Consider the following 16,171-nt stretch of genomic DNA (forward strand, 5'->3'; position numbering starts at 1 on the left):
AGTGTTGGCGTCATTGGCAGATGCATTACCGGAAACTTCACGGGCATTTAATCTCCTAAGTGTTTCAGGGGGCGGTGAGCACTTCAGAGTCTAATTCATCTTTTTTGTCTTCATTACAGAGAGCTCTCTGATCACCTTAATCCTCCCTCTGCCACAGGAAAGAGCCATTTGTTTCTTTAATGGGAACACTCTCACTAGCTAAGTGGTTGCTCTGAGTCAGGGCAGAAGGTGAGCCATCCTGAGGACAGTGGGAGCCATGCCTGGCTCAGAATTGAAGGGTGGGGGGAAAGGGGGAGAAGAGGGATGAGGAAGATGGAATTGGGGGGACAGAGTGGTTGGGGAGTGAGGCAGAAAAACTCCTGAGTCCAGATTCAGAGAGCTGCCTTCTACATAGAACTGGACCCCATTCTCTCTCCACCCTGAACCCCCTCCTTCCTAGGAATCAATGAGGTTTCAAGAGGGGCCAGTCATTTCTCATGATGAAACAAGGGCCTCTTCGCATGGGGCATAGGGGATGTCTGAGCTGAAAGAGATCACACCCCTCTTACAGATGAGAAAACTCTACTCCAGAGGCCCCCCACTCAGGGCAGCGTGCCACACATCCGAAGGCCAACAGGAGTAATGACACTGACATGAGCTTCCGTTTATTTAACAGTTCCTTTGTGCCAGGAGTTGTACCACGAGGTTCTATTCATTCATCATTTAATTCTTCAACTTTGTGAAGTATATTCTATTCACCATATACACAAGTGAGAAAAGTAAGGCTTAGAGTGAAATGTCTAAAGTTACATGATTATCATAGTAGAGGAGCCTTGAATCCAGGTTCATCTGACCCCAAAATCCCTGTTCTTTTTGACTTACTACTGGATCTTGTACAAAGTGACCAGAGTTGGCCACAGAGAGGCACGTGAAGGTGAAGGGACCTAATAGTGTGTCAGGAAGATGAGAGACCCAGAAACTGGAGGTGTCTTGCTGAAGAGGAGAAGAGAAGGAGCAAGGCACATGGCACAGGGTAGGCTGTCTAGCCCCATTCCCCACAGCCAAAGGCTGTGGCTACAGTGGACATTGGGCATGTCCCCCTGAGAAACCAAGCAGGCCATCGGCCATCGCTCTGTCTCTGTCCAAACTATCATACCTTATTTGTGTGGGGAGCTTGTTCAACTCTAAGACGTGAGAGACTTGACTGGAGAGGAAATCAGAAACCCTACCATGCTTGGCTGGGGAGGGCAAGTTAAGGATGTTGAATAATTCACTCTCTCTGCTCTTCCTGGGAGCATCAAGTTTTAAAAAACAGTATTTATTGTGTATTAAGGACTTAGTAGGGGCTAAGCATTGTGTCAAGTTCTTTACATGGATTATCTCACTCACCCTCACCATAACCCTGCAAGGTAGACATTCATGGCCCAATTAATAGAAGAGAACACCAACACCCAGGAGGCTGTGACCTGCCCAAATCGCCAATGAATAGAGGGCCAGGATCAACGCTCAGTCTCTCTGACTCCTTGGCTATGCTACCTCTGCTTCATTTTCAAAGAGGACAGCAGATGACAGTCAAAGGCCATCTGAGTCAGCCTGAGTCAGGCCAGGACTGAAAAGCTGGCTAGCAACTTGCCAACCCTATGATTTGGGGGACATCCTTTTGAACCCAAATACCTTTATCTGTAAAATGGAGCAAATATTACCAGCCTCACAGAATGACTAGAACCCCCATAGGCAAATGCTTACACACTAGAAAATTTGCCCTGGATGTGAGTTTCTATGGACAGTGATTCTAAGGATAAGAAATAACTAATGAAGTGCGACCTGCTTCTTCCTGACAGAGGCCTTAAGAAATCCCAGGGGAGTATAAACATGGCCTATGCTCTGGGGAAGGGGAGAGATGGAACTGACATGAAATAACTGGGGGTGAATAAATATCATTAGAAAAGTCAATACTGCATTGTGAGGTGTAGCCTCCTGAGAACTGGGGCCATCAGGGAGGGCTTGTAGGGCTTGCTGGGTAGAAGCTGGAATGTGAAGCTACAGCAGCTTTACTAGGTAATAAGGCTGAAAAAAACAGGCAGGGATTGGAGGCTCAAAGGCAGAAAGGATGAGCTGGGTTGGGGGTTAGGGATCATCTAACTAACTTAGAGCTTAGGCACCTGGTAGAACTAACAAAGACCTGAAACCCACCTGATCCACCATCCCACCCTTGGATAGGGGAATGGGAGGCTGAATATGGCCAAGGTGGGACAGGACAGATACCATGACCGCAGAGCTCAAAGCCCCTTAAAATCCCCTCACTCAATGTTTTCAGATACATTTGGCAGTAAAATCCTTTTTTCCCAACAAAACTTTACATTTGAAGCTCAAATACACAAAAACATTAAGACAGATACAGAGGCTATGAGGCCTAGAATTAAGGCTCTACTCCAAGCCCCTGTTTTCATGGAGGCAGAGAAGGGACAAAACGAGCTGCAGGTCAGTGTCAGACAGGCAGCGACAAGAGTGGGACACAGACTTTTGGTGTAGGTCCAGGGGCCTTCCCATGGCATCCCTGCCTCCTAGGAGGGACAGGTGTGAATGGAGATAGAGAAAGGTCGGTAGTGCCTGGGATGGGGAAGTGATGGCAAGTGGGCTCACAGAGATGCTCCAAGGGCAAGGAGGCATGCTGTGAGATTTTCCTCTACCTTCCTACAGAATGAGACTAGCAGGACTGACCGAGGGTAGCAGGCCATGCTGCCTCCCCAAGGACCTAAGCCCTGACCTCCTGACTTCTGTCTTCCTGGTGACAGGCCCTGTGCCTGGTCTCTCCCGAGCTTCTCACCTGGTCCCGGGTATAAGGCGTGTCCACTCTCTGCTTGTCACTGCAGGCTTCCAGCAGGACCCGGATGGCGTTCAGCTGCAGGAGCATCTCACAGGCCATTGTGTCAAAGAAGGTGATGTTGGCAAGGGCCGCAGAGGCCAGCAGGAAGACTTCCCCAGATGAGGCCTCTTGGCACAGTTCTGGAGGGCGAAGAGGCAAGAAAGAGCTTCCACTGAAGAGTGCTTTCACATCAGTTTTCTCATTTAGTTCCCACAATAGCTCTGGGAGAGAACCTAGGCAAGAGTTATAACACCCACTTTACAGATAAGAAGAGTGGTTATTAAAGAGAGAAATGTATCTGTCTGCTAACTGGGAGAGCTGGGATTTGAATCCTGGTGTGTGACTCCTATTCACTTCTTTATGCAACAACTGTTTCCTGAGTGAACACAATGTAGCAGGCACTGCTGGTGTCTTGGGATGACATGGTGGGCAAAACAGATCAGGTCTTTGTCCCTGTTAAGCCCACATCCTAGTAGTGGCCAGGAAAAACTTGAGCTTTTAAAAAATTAACATAAATGGTTACAAATTATAATAAATGTAAGGGAGAAAATAAACAAATGCTAAGAGAGAAATTAGAAGCCCAATGGGGTGCATAAGGAAAGTCTCCTTAGGAATGTGACAGCTGAGCCCTTAAGAGGAAAATGGGGCAATCAGGAGAATATTTGGGTGAAGAGTATGTTCTAGGTCAAAGGAACAGCATGTACAAAAGCCCTGAGGCAGAAGAGAGCTCCTGGTCCATTTACACCACTAACGTACACTAAACTATTGCCGCATTTGCCTTGAGAAAAGGGCTAAAGTTAAAACATAAAGGTTCTGCCTCTCTAGCTGCCATCAGCAAAGCTTCAGTATTTCCTTTTGGTCCCAGAATAAGTCACATACCAAGACCCTGAAGAGGTTTTTGCTCTCTGATCCTCGTGGTCACAAGCCAGACTTAACCAGATTCCCCTACTTAGCCATCTGTAATAGTACTGATGGCTATGATGGATCTTTAAGGCACGAGGACCACCCCTAATCCCTATATCCCTCCACCACCTAATACATTCCCCCATGGGCTCCACTTGACCTAGAATGGACTCCTGCCTTAGGAGAAGGCATGGAAGGGCTCTGTCCATGGTGCTGCCAGCCCATCCCAATGGATCTGACTTCTGACTCTCAGCTCCAATTACTGTCCATCGAGGTTCTTCCTGGATCCCAGCCCTCTGCTACTGATAATACCTCTATGAAAATACAGGAAGAGAAGCCACACTTCAGGAAAATGGTCCCAGGGGAGAAATAAAATTTCCAAGACAGACTGAACTATGTTCTATCCTGATCTTTAATTCTTGCTTCCAGACAAATAGTCTGTACTTCTAGGTTCTGATATTGAAACAGGCACTTTTTGGCACCTTCCAGTGCCTGGTCCCTACCTATAAAGGGACACAAAATAACATCAGTTGAACCCCTGCAGTGTGCCTTACACTTTGCCATTAAATTCTCAGCACCCTTACAGTAGAAAATGGTTGCCTCCCTTTACAGAGGTAGAAGCTGAGACTCGGAGAAGCTAGCAGCAGCAGCAGCTACGATTTATCTTGAGCGTTCATTCAATCTGTGCAAGGCACTGCTGTACAGTGCTTTCCCTCCTTAAGTCATTCCATCCTCACAGCCGCCAATTCGTACCACAGTTTTATAGATGAAGGATCTGAGGATCCAAATGTTAAGTGATTTCCCGACATTGTGGACGTGAGGATTGTTGGCAACTGTTGAAACCTAGAATCAAATCTAGGGCTGCCTGGCTCCAAAGTCCCAGTTCTTCCCGTCCTCCAGGATGCCTCTTGTCTTCAGGCCTCTGATTCACTCCCAGTGATACTCCTGCAGATCCAGGTTCCAGTTCTACCAGGAGGGCGCTGTCTGCCTCTGGGCATCCCTGCTCCCCACCACCCAGGGGTGACCACTAAACAAGTCAGAATCTTCATCTAAACAACCACCCTTGAGACAACGGACTAGCCAAGGAATTGAGAACTCTATTAATTCCCCTTTTCCAATGACTGCCCTATCCTCCCATTTTTAGGGGAGGGACAACCAACCCCTTCCAGGCCACATCCCTACATCCAGAGTTCAGGGTGAGACCATAGGACTCAGCAGCACTACTTGGCTTCAGGATCTCTCCTGGGTCTGAACACCCACCCTCATTCTTACGCAGTCACCATTGCTGCTGACACAGCAATTAACACAACCATCTAAGTGCCTTTTAATTTGGGTGCACACTGATCTGGTGCACATTTACAGTCTGAGTCACCTGGGATGTGTTAGGAAGATTAAATTGAGGAGTCCAGTGACTCATTTATAAATGTTTCCAGGGAATGGCAAGAAGTTGGAGGGCTATTTCCCACCAAAGAACAGAGCCCGGGCGCCCTGCCCAGCAGATAGCTCCCATCTGCTGGCTCCTGGGGAAGACTCCACGATATATCTTCATCAGAGTGAAGTAAATGGGGAGTCTCCTCTTCTCTATGGAGGGACCCAGCCCAGGCAAAGAAGTGGGAATGGCCATAGTGAAAGGTCATTTGGACTTTATTTACATGTTATCATTTTTAAATGATTTTTTATCATTTACAAATTAGGAGATTTTTGACAAAACTTAGGATTTTTGTCTTACCTTTAAAAATGAGCCTTTCAAGCCCTGGCTGGTATGGTTCAGTGGATCGAGCGTGGGCTGTGAACCAAAGGGTCCCCGGTTGGATTCCCGGTCAGGGCACATGCCTGGGTCCCCAGTGAGGGCCATGTGAGAGGCAACCACACACTGATGTTTCTCTCCCTCTCTTTCTCCCTCCCTTCCCCTCTCTCTAAAAATAAATAAATAAAACCTTTAAAAAAAACAAGCCTTCCCCCCATGGCAAAAATCACCTGGAGTTTACCCATGACTGTCCCCCTTTAGTTGCTGCGGATGCCTTTCCGTTCCATACAGGACTCAAATCTCCTTATTGCCTCCTTCCATCTGGACTCAACTCATTTATGTTCCCTGCCTGGCTCTGGTGGCTGACTGAATGTGAGATTCCTGGCAGAAGTAAACCCTAACCCTGTTCTGTGGCCTTGAGAAAGACCCTCGACCTCTCGGGGCCTGGGTTTCTTCTCCTATAAAGTGGGCATTAAAGTTTATGATCTCTTGAGTTCCCTCCAGCTGAGACTTTCAGTAACTGGCATCTGCATTTTCTTGACTTTGAATAAATGTGCATGTTGGCAAACTGATTTCTCCCAGCCGGGCCTGTGGGTGCCGCTGCCCCAGTGACTAGAATCAGCCATGAAGTCAAGAGCCTCCTTTGTGCAAAGTAATTGTACATCTTCAAATTCTAGAACTAGAGGGGCCCTTGAGAGAAATGGATCCAAAACCCTTGTTTTATAGGTTAGGGAAATTGTAAAGTGAGCTTTACATGGGACGTGGCCAGGGAGTTGGCCGCGTCTCACACAGTGCTTGTGCAGGGCTGCTGGGTGATAGCTCCTTGTAGAATGGATTAGAAAGGATGAACGAAAGGGCAAAAGTCCAACCTGAGTGTTCTGACTCCAAGGCCCGTGTTCTGTGTTGCCCCGAAATTTGTGCCGTTCCAGTTATTCCCCGCCCTGGTGCTAACCCAACAATTTGTGACAAAATTCATTTTCATTCACTTTCAATAAGATATGGATGTAGTGACAGTGGGGGATAGAAGCAGAAACACCGCTCATCCCCAGCACTTACAAAGCAAAGAATGTGAGGACGTGGTTTGCAAAACAAATTTCCTAAGTATTGTTAGCCAGATGAGTTCTAGTTTCTGCAGGTTTGCAAAGAAAGATGGAGGACGACGATATTCTCAATATTGGGCTATGATTCCCCTGCCAGGAGGACATGTGTCTGAACTGAGAAACCTGGAAGAATCAATGCTTTCCAGGCCCCATGACGTGAGGCCAATGGTGGGGTGGCAGGTAGCATATTGGGCTGCACTGGTGCTCTCTGAGAAGCTGTCAGCCCCAGTGATTGCTTTCGTGTTTGTGAGGCACAACAGACTGAGATTTCAGGAACGAGATCATCAGAGCCTTTCTAGTCAAGTATCTGAACCTCAAAATTTGAGGCCCCTCTTCTCTGGAGCTTGCCCTGGTTTCTGATCTGAAAGGCAAATTAATCCCAATAAAGGAGCTTCCAGAAGGGCTGCTTGCATTTTAATGGAAGACTTGACAACAGACCTATTTCAAGCCTGACTCTGACACTTCAGTGGGACTTCAGCTGCAGTGATCATCTGTGCCACAGACGTGTGTGGCACAGTGAGACCTTCCCGGGCCTTCCTGAAGACAGCTGTGATAAGGCTCCCTCAACTCAGCGGTTCCCACCCACCCGGCATGACTCACTGATGAGAGCTGTCACGATCTCCTCCATGCTCTCCAGGAAGCTGCTGAGGTGCTGGGTGAAAGGCAGGTGTGGGGAAGTGACCTGGGCGACCACAGCCGCAGCCTCAGCCCGAGTGGCCTCTGAGTGGCTGTCATCGGTCAGGATGTCGGCCAAGCACAGAACGCCGTCTACCTGTAGGGTGAGAGAGGGCACAGCCCGTGTATCTTGGGAGAACACCACTGCCCATGATGGTAATGAGACAGAGAATCAACGTCCCCTCATGGCCCAGCCCTGGATCCCCAGCGACTCTGGAGGCCTATTCTTCAGCTCCAGCAGAGACCAGCAAGCTCCCATGGGCTTCTTAGATAGCAGGCCTCACGCCAACCATCCAGGGGGCAGGCCCTGGTCATCCACCACAGCAACCCTCATAGAAGAAACAGTCACTTAGCACTCTCACATCCCAGAGCTCCATCCTGGCCCCCTCTTGCCTGCATGGTAGGACTTGGCATTTGTCACTTAGTTCTTCTGAGGCGGTTCTTCTCACCCACCCACAGGGTGTTGCAGGGTTAAGAAGATGAAGCAGGTGATGGCAGATTCAGAAAATATGCTTGACAAATGTTGGCTCTGTCCTCCCTCCCTTGGGTTAGCAGCAGGCTGAGCTCAATGTCTCTCCTTTCCCACCTTCCTCCACAGAAAGAGGGCTGCTTCCCTAGAGGGCTCTCTCTCTGCCCAGCCAAAGAGGAACAAACTTGGGCACAGCAGAACAGGAAGGCTAGATAAAGACTTCACTTCCCAGTTCTGCCCCAGTCAGACTGGCTCTTGGCATAATAATAGCTTCTGCTTATTGAATGCTTAATATGTGCCAGTTACCACTCTACGTGAGGTGCATAAGGTAGCACCTTATTTGATCCTTGAAATAACCCTTTCAGGTCAGTGTTATTATCATCCCTGGATTACCAGTGAAGGAAGAAACTGAGACCCAGAAAGGTTCATAGACTTGTCCCAGATCACAAACTTTAAAAGTAGTTGGCTTGAGATTTGAACCCGAGTGGCCCAGCCTCAAAGCCCATGGTTGTGAACACATTAGACTTCCCTCTGAGAAGTGCCTCCTGAGCTCAGGCCCTCTGCCTGCACCAAGCACAGGGGGATGAGACTTTTGGGAGAAAGGGGGGCAGTAACTTGTCAAGGTTAGCCCAGCAGTGCTACTGCGGCCCCTCAGACAGCCCAGGACACCAGCCTGCCTCAGGTCCCTGCAGCCAGGAATTGAGGAGTCCTTCCCTGTAAGAAGTAGGGGAGTAGGGAGGAGGTGCTTTGGGGAAATGCTCCCCACACCTGCCACAGGCCTGAGGCTCCACGCCCTGACTTCCTGTGGCTCAGCTCCTGCCCTCTCCAGAGGTCTGCATTGTTTGACTCACCCCCACCTCTGAGTTCTGAGCCTCCCTTAAATGGCTCTTGGGAACTGTAAGGTCCATTAGCTCTGAAAGCCTTTGGCAATCTCAGACTCAAGAGACAAATGTGGAAACAAGAGCCCAGGGAACTGTCCTCAATGAAATTCACCTGGATGTGCTTAATGAAAGAGGACAAACAGCAGCCAGGCTGCCCCTGGCAGGACTGGATTCGAGCCAGCTGTTTGACTAACAGGGCCTCAGAGAGGGGCCTCGCTTGGGCCTGGAAGTAGGAAACAGCCCTATTACTGCCAACAAAAGAAACCTCTTAGGCCTGTCTGGCCTTCATCCCTTTTCTCCTTCCAGCACCATCCAAAGCTGTAGTAAAACAGGGTCTCCCAAAGGGGAATGTGTCAATCATCCAGTCTCCCTAATCTCAGCTTAGACGCTGATGGAATTACATTCCCAACCCAGTTGGGAATGCTGGTCAGACCCAAACCAAGTCCCCGACACACGCTTGGGGATGAGCCAATGGGAACACACTAGAGAGGCCAAGGAGTTGATGGTGCCCATGGGTCTCATGCTACCCAAGACCTGGACGCCAGGCCAGCTCCCCAGCCCAGGATGCTGCTGGACAAACCCACCAAACACAATCTCCGTGAGCACATACTGTGTGCTAGGCCTTGCGCTGGAGCGGAGGGGCAGGGGGCATTGGGGCAAATAGCCATTATGTGATGTGACTTCCAGTGAGGGAGGGAAAGCCTCCTGCAAGCTGCCCTGACTTAACACCCACAGCCCAGAGGGAGGAGGCGGCCCTCCTTGTGATTCACACCCAAGCACATCCTCTGTCATCACAGCATTTATCACACAGACTGGCCCTGTTTCTCCAATGGGGGTTCCTGTGGACCGGGTATGCCCTGAGGGTTTCTTCAAAGCACTTTCCTGGGCCCCACCCAGACCTATTCAACTGGACTCCGAGGAGACCTGGAATCTTCTGCAGTGAACTTTATGCACCAGCAATTTGGAGAAGCCCAACTGTAATGTGATTCTTGCTCTGTTGTCTACCTGTCTGTCTGCCCCGTTACCTGGGGAGCTCTGCAAGCCTGGGGACCAGGCTTGCTTACTGGGGGCTGCTCCAGGCCAGGTAGATGGCAGGATTTCCATAAACGGGGAATAAATTCAAGAGAGTAAAACTTGACAGAGGCCTCATGGACACCTTAGAGGAGCAAAGGCAAAGCAAGAGCGATGCGGATGGAGGGCATGTTGTGAGCAAAGGCCGCGACAGCAAAGGGCAGCTTTGAAGAAACAGCCAGCCTGGAAAGGGGTTCCACGGATTCCTGACCCCAGGAAAGTGCCCCTGACTCCAGCCCGGCGTGGATTCCAATCTCTCTTCTGCCCTTAGCTTTCCCAGAGAAGAGGAGCTGGTGTCCTGTCTGTGCACCTGCCCACTGTCGTGCTTTCCCTCTAACTTGTTTTGGGTGCTCCACATCACTTTTGGCAATTTATTAATTATGAACTACGTCATCCTTTCAAACTAGAGTATATAGATATTGCAAATTCGTAAGGCCTCAAAAGTAATAAAATGAGCATCTACACTATACGTATGTGTAGACACCTGATATCTGGCCAATGTAATCTTAGGAATAAAATAACAGCAGAAAAACCCTTGTACACCATTCTTGATCTCCTACCTCTGCCTTTCTCTGCTGGGGGGGGGGACGCTCCCCTGAATGGTGTGCTTGTTATTTCCTTGTTTTCTTGAGAGATGTGCTGCACGTGTATATTGTTCGGCTTTACAAGGGTTTGAGTTTGACGTAAATTGGATTGTGTAATATACAGACAATTGCTTTTGTTCCCCAGTCAGCATTATGTTTGGGAAACTCCTTCCGGCTGATGTCTGTGGCTGAGGTCACTGCTGTGTGGTATTTCATTGTATAAATCAATTGCAATTGAGTAGAGAATTCATTTATGCATTCTCCTGCCAGTGGCCATTTGAGTCATTTCCCAGTCTTTGCTATAATGCGCGGTGCTGCCATAAATATTCTTCTACATGTCTTCTGGGGCACACGTGCCAGTTTCTCCGGTGGTCTCAGTCTAGGAGTGGGATTACCATCCCATCGAGTCTACACACCTGGAACTTTGCTGGCGTTGCCAAGCCGCTTTGCAGAACAGCTGCAGCAATTTACAGTCCCCCCAGCAAGGCATTACCTCATTTAACTCCGTATTCTTGCCAGCATTTCGGCTGTGTCCGATTTTAAACGTTTGCCATTTGGCTGGGTGTGTAAAATTGTTACTCTAATATGCATGTCTCTACTTACTACAGTGACGCTGAGAGTCTTTTCACATGTTTTTGTTTTGCTTTGGTTTTGGTTTTGGTTATGGTTTTTGGCATTTGGATTTCCTCTTCTATGAAGTGCCTCTCCATGCATTTTTCTATCTGGTGCTTTGTCATGTGGGTCTATCTCCCAGGCCTTTGGCTCTGATATTATCGACCTGCCACTTAACCTGCTGCCAGCCAGCTGCCACCAGCTCCATCTCAGCAGCTCCAGGTGGTTAGCCCTAAGGGGCCCCGCAGCACTGGGTTCTGGGCTCCCTGGCTCCTGAACCAGTTCCTGTAGCGTCAGAACATGCACATGCTATACAGTTGCACCTACCTGGGTATGAATCCTGCCCCTGCATTTTACTATTTGTTTACCTACTTTGAGCCCTTATCTATAAAATGGGGAAAAAAAATACCAACCTCAGAGGACATTGGAAGGTGACTGAGATAACGCATGTACAATACCTGCCACAAGGTGGCGCCATCATTCCACTTCATTCCCATCTGGTTGTGGCAGTCAAGGCTCTAGACCAGGGGGGCCCTGGTCCTACTTCATTTTTCTGCAGGTTCCTCTGGGACTGAGACCCCGCTAAGAGCCTCAGCCCTTTGGCTGGGGCACATAAATTTACCTACTTGTGGGGACATCCTTGGATCATGCAGCCCAGAACTAGAACTTTTTAAAAGCAGAGTATGTCCTGTTTTAATTCCTGACCAGGAACGAGAAGATGAATAATTACAATCCCTCAGAAGGCAGCAGAGAGAAAGGAAGTCCTATCCCTGCATCTCTTTAGAGTTAACAAACATTAATGGAGCGCATATCTTGTGATAGGCACTGTACTCAGCCCTGATACAGAGATGAGTCAGGAAGAAATAAGAGATGAAAAAACAAAGACATAGAGAAACAAAAGAGAGAGAGAGATCACATGCTTAAAAGAACTTGGGAATTTATCTGGTGTAGAGCCCAGCCTCACAGTCTAACTTGGCCCACCTCCACCTGCAGAGAACTCTCTCCATCTCAGACTTCTTGCCTTCCTGGGACTCCCTGATACCCCAGTTTTGGGGGTTCAACTCCTCCCTAGCTAACTACTAATTACCATTTTGCATCCATCTAAGGTGGCTTATGCCAGGTTTTGCCACCTTCCCACTTTGCCCCATCTCAGTCTGTGGCAGCCAAACCCTAGTGGCCTCAGTGACTCCCGTGGTGACCCCCCTCATGGTGACCCCCCCCATACATACCCAGCCCTCCATCCCTGACTTTCTTTCCTAAGGTCCACATCTACATTTCAGACCTGCTGCAGAAACTCTTTAACTCCGAAACCAATTTGCCTGGATGTTCCACAGGCTCCTGAAACCCAGTGCTCTTACCCCTGAAGTGGTCATCTTCCATGTCTTCCCTCCTTACTCTCCTCTCAGACCCAAGTGAGAAACCACCTCCTCCGGAGACAGGCACCTGCCTTCCCCAGACAGAGGTCTCTGTCCTCCCAGCTGCCAGCCCCCTTGGTCTGAACACGACCACAGCGCTGGTGTTGGGCCATCCTTATCAGTGGGCATGCTCATCCCTGCACTAGATTTGAGCTGCTCAGGGCAGCTTCCATTCTAAGTCCTTGCTGGTCCCCAGCACCCAGCTGAGGCCTGACACACAGCAGTTCACTGGTTAAGTGCAAGCTGAATGATGAAGAAACAGAGGCCCAGAGAGGGGAAGAGCTTGCCTAAGCCACACAGCAAGTTGATGCCAAGGCCGGGACTTCCTCCCTCCCAGCCCCCCCTCCTGGCCTGTGCCCCCTATGCAGGGCCTTGGGAAGGCAATGGAGGGCAAAGCAGGTGAGAGGGCCAGATTGGTGGGGGCTGCTCAGCTCAGCTCCTGCAGTGGACCCAGGAGTAGCCCAGCCTGAGGCCAGCTTCTCAAACACTGGTCCCACTTCTGGATCATCTCATCCCCAAACCACCCACTTCTACCCACAGGCATAAACTCAATGATGCCAAGAGAACAATCTAATCAAAGCGCTTTCACATCCTAAAGAAATTACTGCTGGAAGTACTTATAGGTAATTAGCTCTTACATGGAGTGGGATGGGCCTGAGCCAAGGCCAAGCTTCCCTCATGGGAGGACACACAAGCGGTGGTGAGGATGGCAAGGCCAGGTCATCACCTGGGCAGCAGGACCACTGCCCCTGGAGGATGGACACGGAGGGTGCCCAGGGCCGGGGAACACGGAGGTTCTCCCTGAGCAGTGGGAGAAGGGGCAGAAGAACCCCAAATATATAGTACTCAAGATCTGGGAGCCATGTGTTCCTACTGATGACTGGAAAGGCACCCATGGTGGCTTCTATGCGGATATCTCAGGGGCACAGGCTGGTCTACAAAGGCCCAGCATATATCACTGGTGCTGGTCTGCTAATTTCCAGTTCCTTTTTACATGTTCAGCTTGTAGAGAAAGGCAGAAGAATTGGTTGCTGGGTTGTAACAGTTAAATAGAATCATGCAAATGCAGGGGAGGGAGCATGACCTAAAGATCCCCGAAATGTCCTCCTTCTTTCCATCCATTCAGGCACCTACATTCTGCATAAAAAAGGAAAACAGACAATTGGGAAGTACAAAGAAGCTGGAATCCTGCTCTTGGGTCCAGGCAGGACGGATCTGTTTGCCCAGGGGAGAGCCAGAGGGGAAATTCCATACAGTCAGAGAGGGAAACGGGTAACACCCAACTGAGCAAATAAAGTGTCAGCCAGCAGGCAGAGCAAGGCTTTGCAGAGAGTAACCGAGCCCTAGGGCCAAAAGCAGGATCTGAATGTGGATGGAAGCCAGACCAGAACCAGGTTCAGGACAAAGTCTGTGAGCCTTGCACGGGGTTAAAAGCAGCTGTAGGAAATGAGGTATTCCTTTTAAGGAATGGTGGTAGAGCTTACAGCTCAATAAAAGCTACAGAAAGTAAAACGAACCTTCTATCCTCCTCCCAAACTAATGTATCCCAGACCCCCTCAGCCTTCTTCTGCTACTTCAAACAAGAATCTTTGATTAAAAGTTAATTGCCAAAATGGATAAATACAAATGTTAATAAGCAATAGGGAATGGAACAGTGGACGAAAAAGATGATATAACCTGTTTGGGAGGCAAGTCAGTGAGGTAGAAAGAGCCGAGTCTTTGAGGTGGAAAGAAATCAAGAATTAAATCACTTAATAATATAAAAAGAAAATAGTTTCCCCGTCAAGCAGATGGTTTCTCTTATATATAACTTCCCTTACAGCAGATTGTCAAACAGGTGCCCTGAAGGTATTTGGGGGGTGAGAGGACTGGAGTTTGTGAGGAGGCATCAAAAGGTCACTAAGAACAAGTCCATTTCCCTTGGGGTTAATATTCGGCATAATTATTAGGCATGTGCTAATGTGAAAATACCGAGTTTTCAGCAAAGCACCACTGGGTACAGCTGGGATCTGAACTGTACCAAAAGTTCTCTAGGTCACTGGTTCTTCCCCTCGTTCTCAGATGATTAGAATCATCTAGGAAAGTTTTCAAATATTAATTCCCAGGCTTCGCCATCAGAAGTTCTGATGTAATTGGCGTGAGGTGGAGTCTTGGCAGAGTATTTTAAAAAATTCCTTAAGTAATGCTGATGGTGATCACGGGTCGAACACCATCCTTCTCGAGGAGCCTGCGGGCCAGTGGAAGTTCCCCCGGCTTAGGAGAAAAGCCTGGCTGGGTTCACAGCACAGCGGCACTACTTTCGGACCTGGTGACACAAGCAAGATATTTACATTCTCTGAGCCTTGGTTTTCCAATTCTTAAAATGATAGTGACATCACACTTCATCATGAAAGAAGGAATAAAATATTAAAATCGTTCCCTCTGAAATCAGTAACAAGACAGGGATATCAATTTTCACCATTCCTAGTCGGCATTTTACAGTGGCCCTAGCCGAGGCCATGTGACAAGGAAATAAAGTAAAAAGGGACAATGATCGGAAAAGAGGAAGCAAACTGCTATAGTTTACAGATCTCAAATTGTATACCTCTGTATACAATTCGAATCGGTATAAAATCCAAAAGCACCATTAAAATTAATTAGCACAGTAATTAGATATAATATTCAAAATTGTGTTTTCTGTAATTAGCCACAAACAATTAGAAAATAAAAATTTATCCCTGGCTGATGTGGCTCAGTGGATTGAGAGCTGGCCTGCAAGCCAAGGGGTTGCCGATTTGATTCTCAGTCAGGGCATGTGCCTGGGTTGCAGGCCAGGCTCCTGGTTGGGGGCACGTGAGAGGCAAGCAACTGATTTTTCTCTCCCTCCCTTTCTCCCTCCCTTACCCTCTCTCTGAAAATAAATAAAATCTTTTAAATAAATAAATAAATATTTTAAATGCCTACATCAGTGTAAAAACATACCTAGAGATAAGTCTAAAATAGATGTTTAAGACGTCAACACTAAAAACTCAAAACTTTGCCAAGAGAAATTACAGGCAGTCTATGGAAGGAGGGAGGTAGAGCACATTTACTGATCGGAGCACCTCTTACTGTTTAAGATGTCAACTGTCCCAAAATTTCTTTATATATTTAAAGAAGTCCCAATCAAAATCTCCACAGGTGCTTTTGTGGCATTAGCAAGCTTATTCTAAAATATACATAGAAATGCAACAAAATTTTAGAATTACCAGAAGAATCTTAAAGGAGAACAAAGTTGTAGGATTTATATTACTAAACCCAAAATGTATTATTTTGTTATTTAGTTATTCAGGAACTCAAATAGTGCCATATAGGCCCCCCCAAAAAATGGCCCAAAACACTAATGGAACAGAAAACATCCCAAAACAGACACACGTCATCACTTTACCCAGAACAAAGCCGCCACTGCCATTCAGTGGCGAAAAGGTGGTCCTTTTGATAAATGGTGCTGGTTTAATTGAATATCATTTGGAAAACACTCAACCTTGAACACCATTGAAAACATTTTAATTTAAATAAATCATATACTTAAATGTAAAAGGTAAAAAAAATAAACCTCCTAGAAGAAAAAAATAGGAGGTTATCTTCATGATTTTAGAAAAACCAAGCATTACTTTTTATATATTTTATTTTTTCAATTATAGTTTACATTTAATGTTATTTTGTATTCGTTTCAGGTGTGCAGCATAGTGATTAGACAATTGTGTACTTTACAAAATGGTACCTCGGATAAGTCCCGTACGCATCTGCACCTGGCACTACACATAATTATTATATTATTGTCTACGTTTCCGATGCTGTACTGCACATCTCTGTACCTATTTCGTAACTACTAATTTGTGAGTCTCAAT

The 16,171-nt window shown here is 47.7% G+C and overlaps 1 protein-coding gene across 6 annotated transcripts in view; it reads right to left on the reverse strand.

Moving 5' to 3' along the window:
- Positions 1 to 16,171, reverse strand: part of INSC (INSC spindle orientation adaptor protein) — a 117,042-nt gene that overhangs the window by 16,836 nt on the left and 84,035 nt on the right. For all 6 annotated transcript variants that reach the window (XM_071221620.1, XM_045194212.2, XM_045194210.2 and 3 more), the window contains 2 exons: positions 7,196 to 7,367; positions 2,807 to 2,985 (listed from right to left, as the gene is read on the reverse strand). In XM_071221620.1, coding sequence (XP_071077721.1) covers positions 2,807 to 2,985; positions 7,196 to 7,367 — 351 coding nt within the window. The remainder of the gene's footprint in view (positions 1 to 2,806; positions 2,986 to 7,195; positions 7,368 to 16,171) is intronic.

Source organism: Desmodus rotundus, chromosome 5 (genome assembly GCF_022682495.2).
Source record: "Desmodus rotundus isolate HL8 chromosome 5, HLdesRot8A.1, whole genome shotgun sequence".
NCBI lineage: Eukaryota > Metazoa > Chordata > Mammalia > Chiroptera > Phyllostomidae > Desmodus > Desmodus rotundus.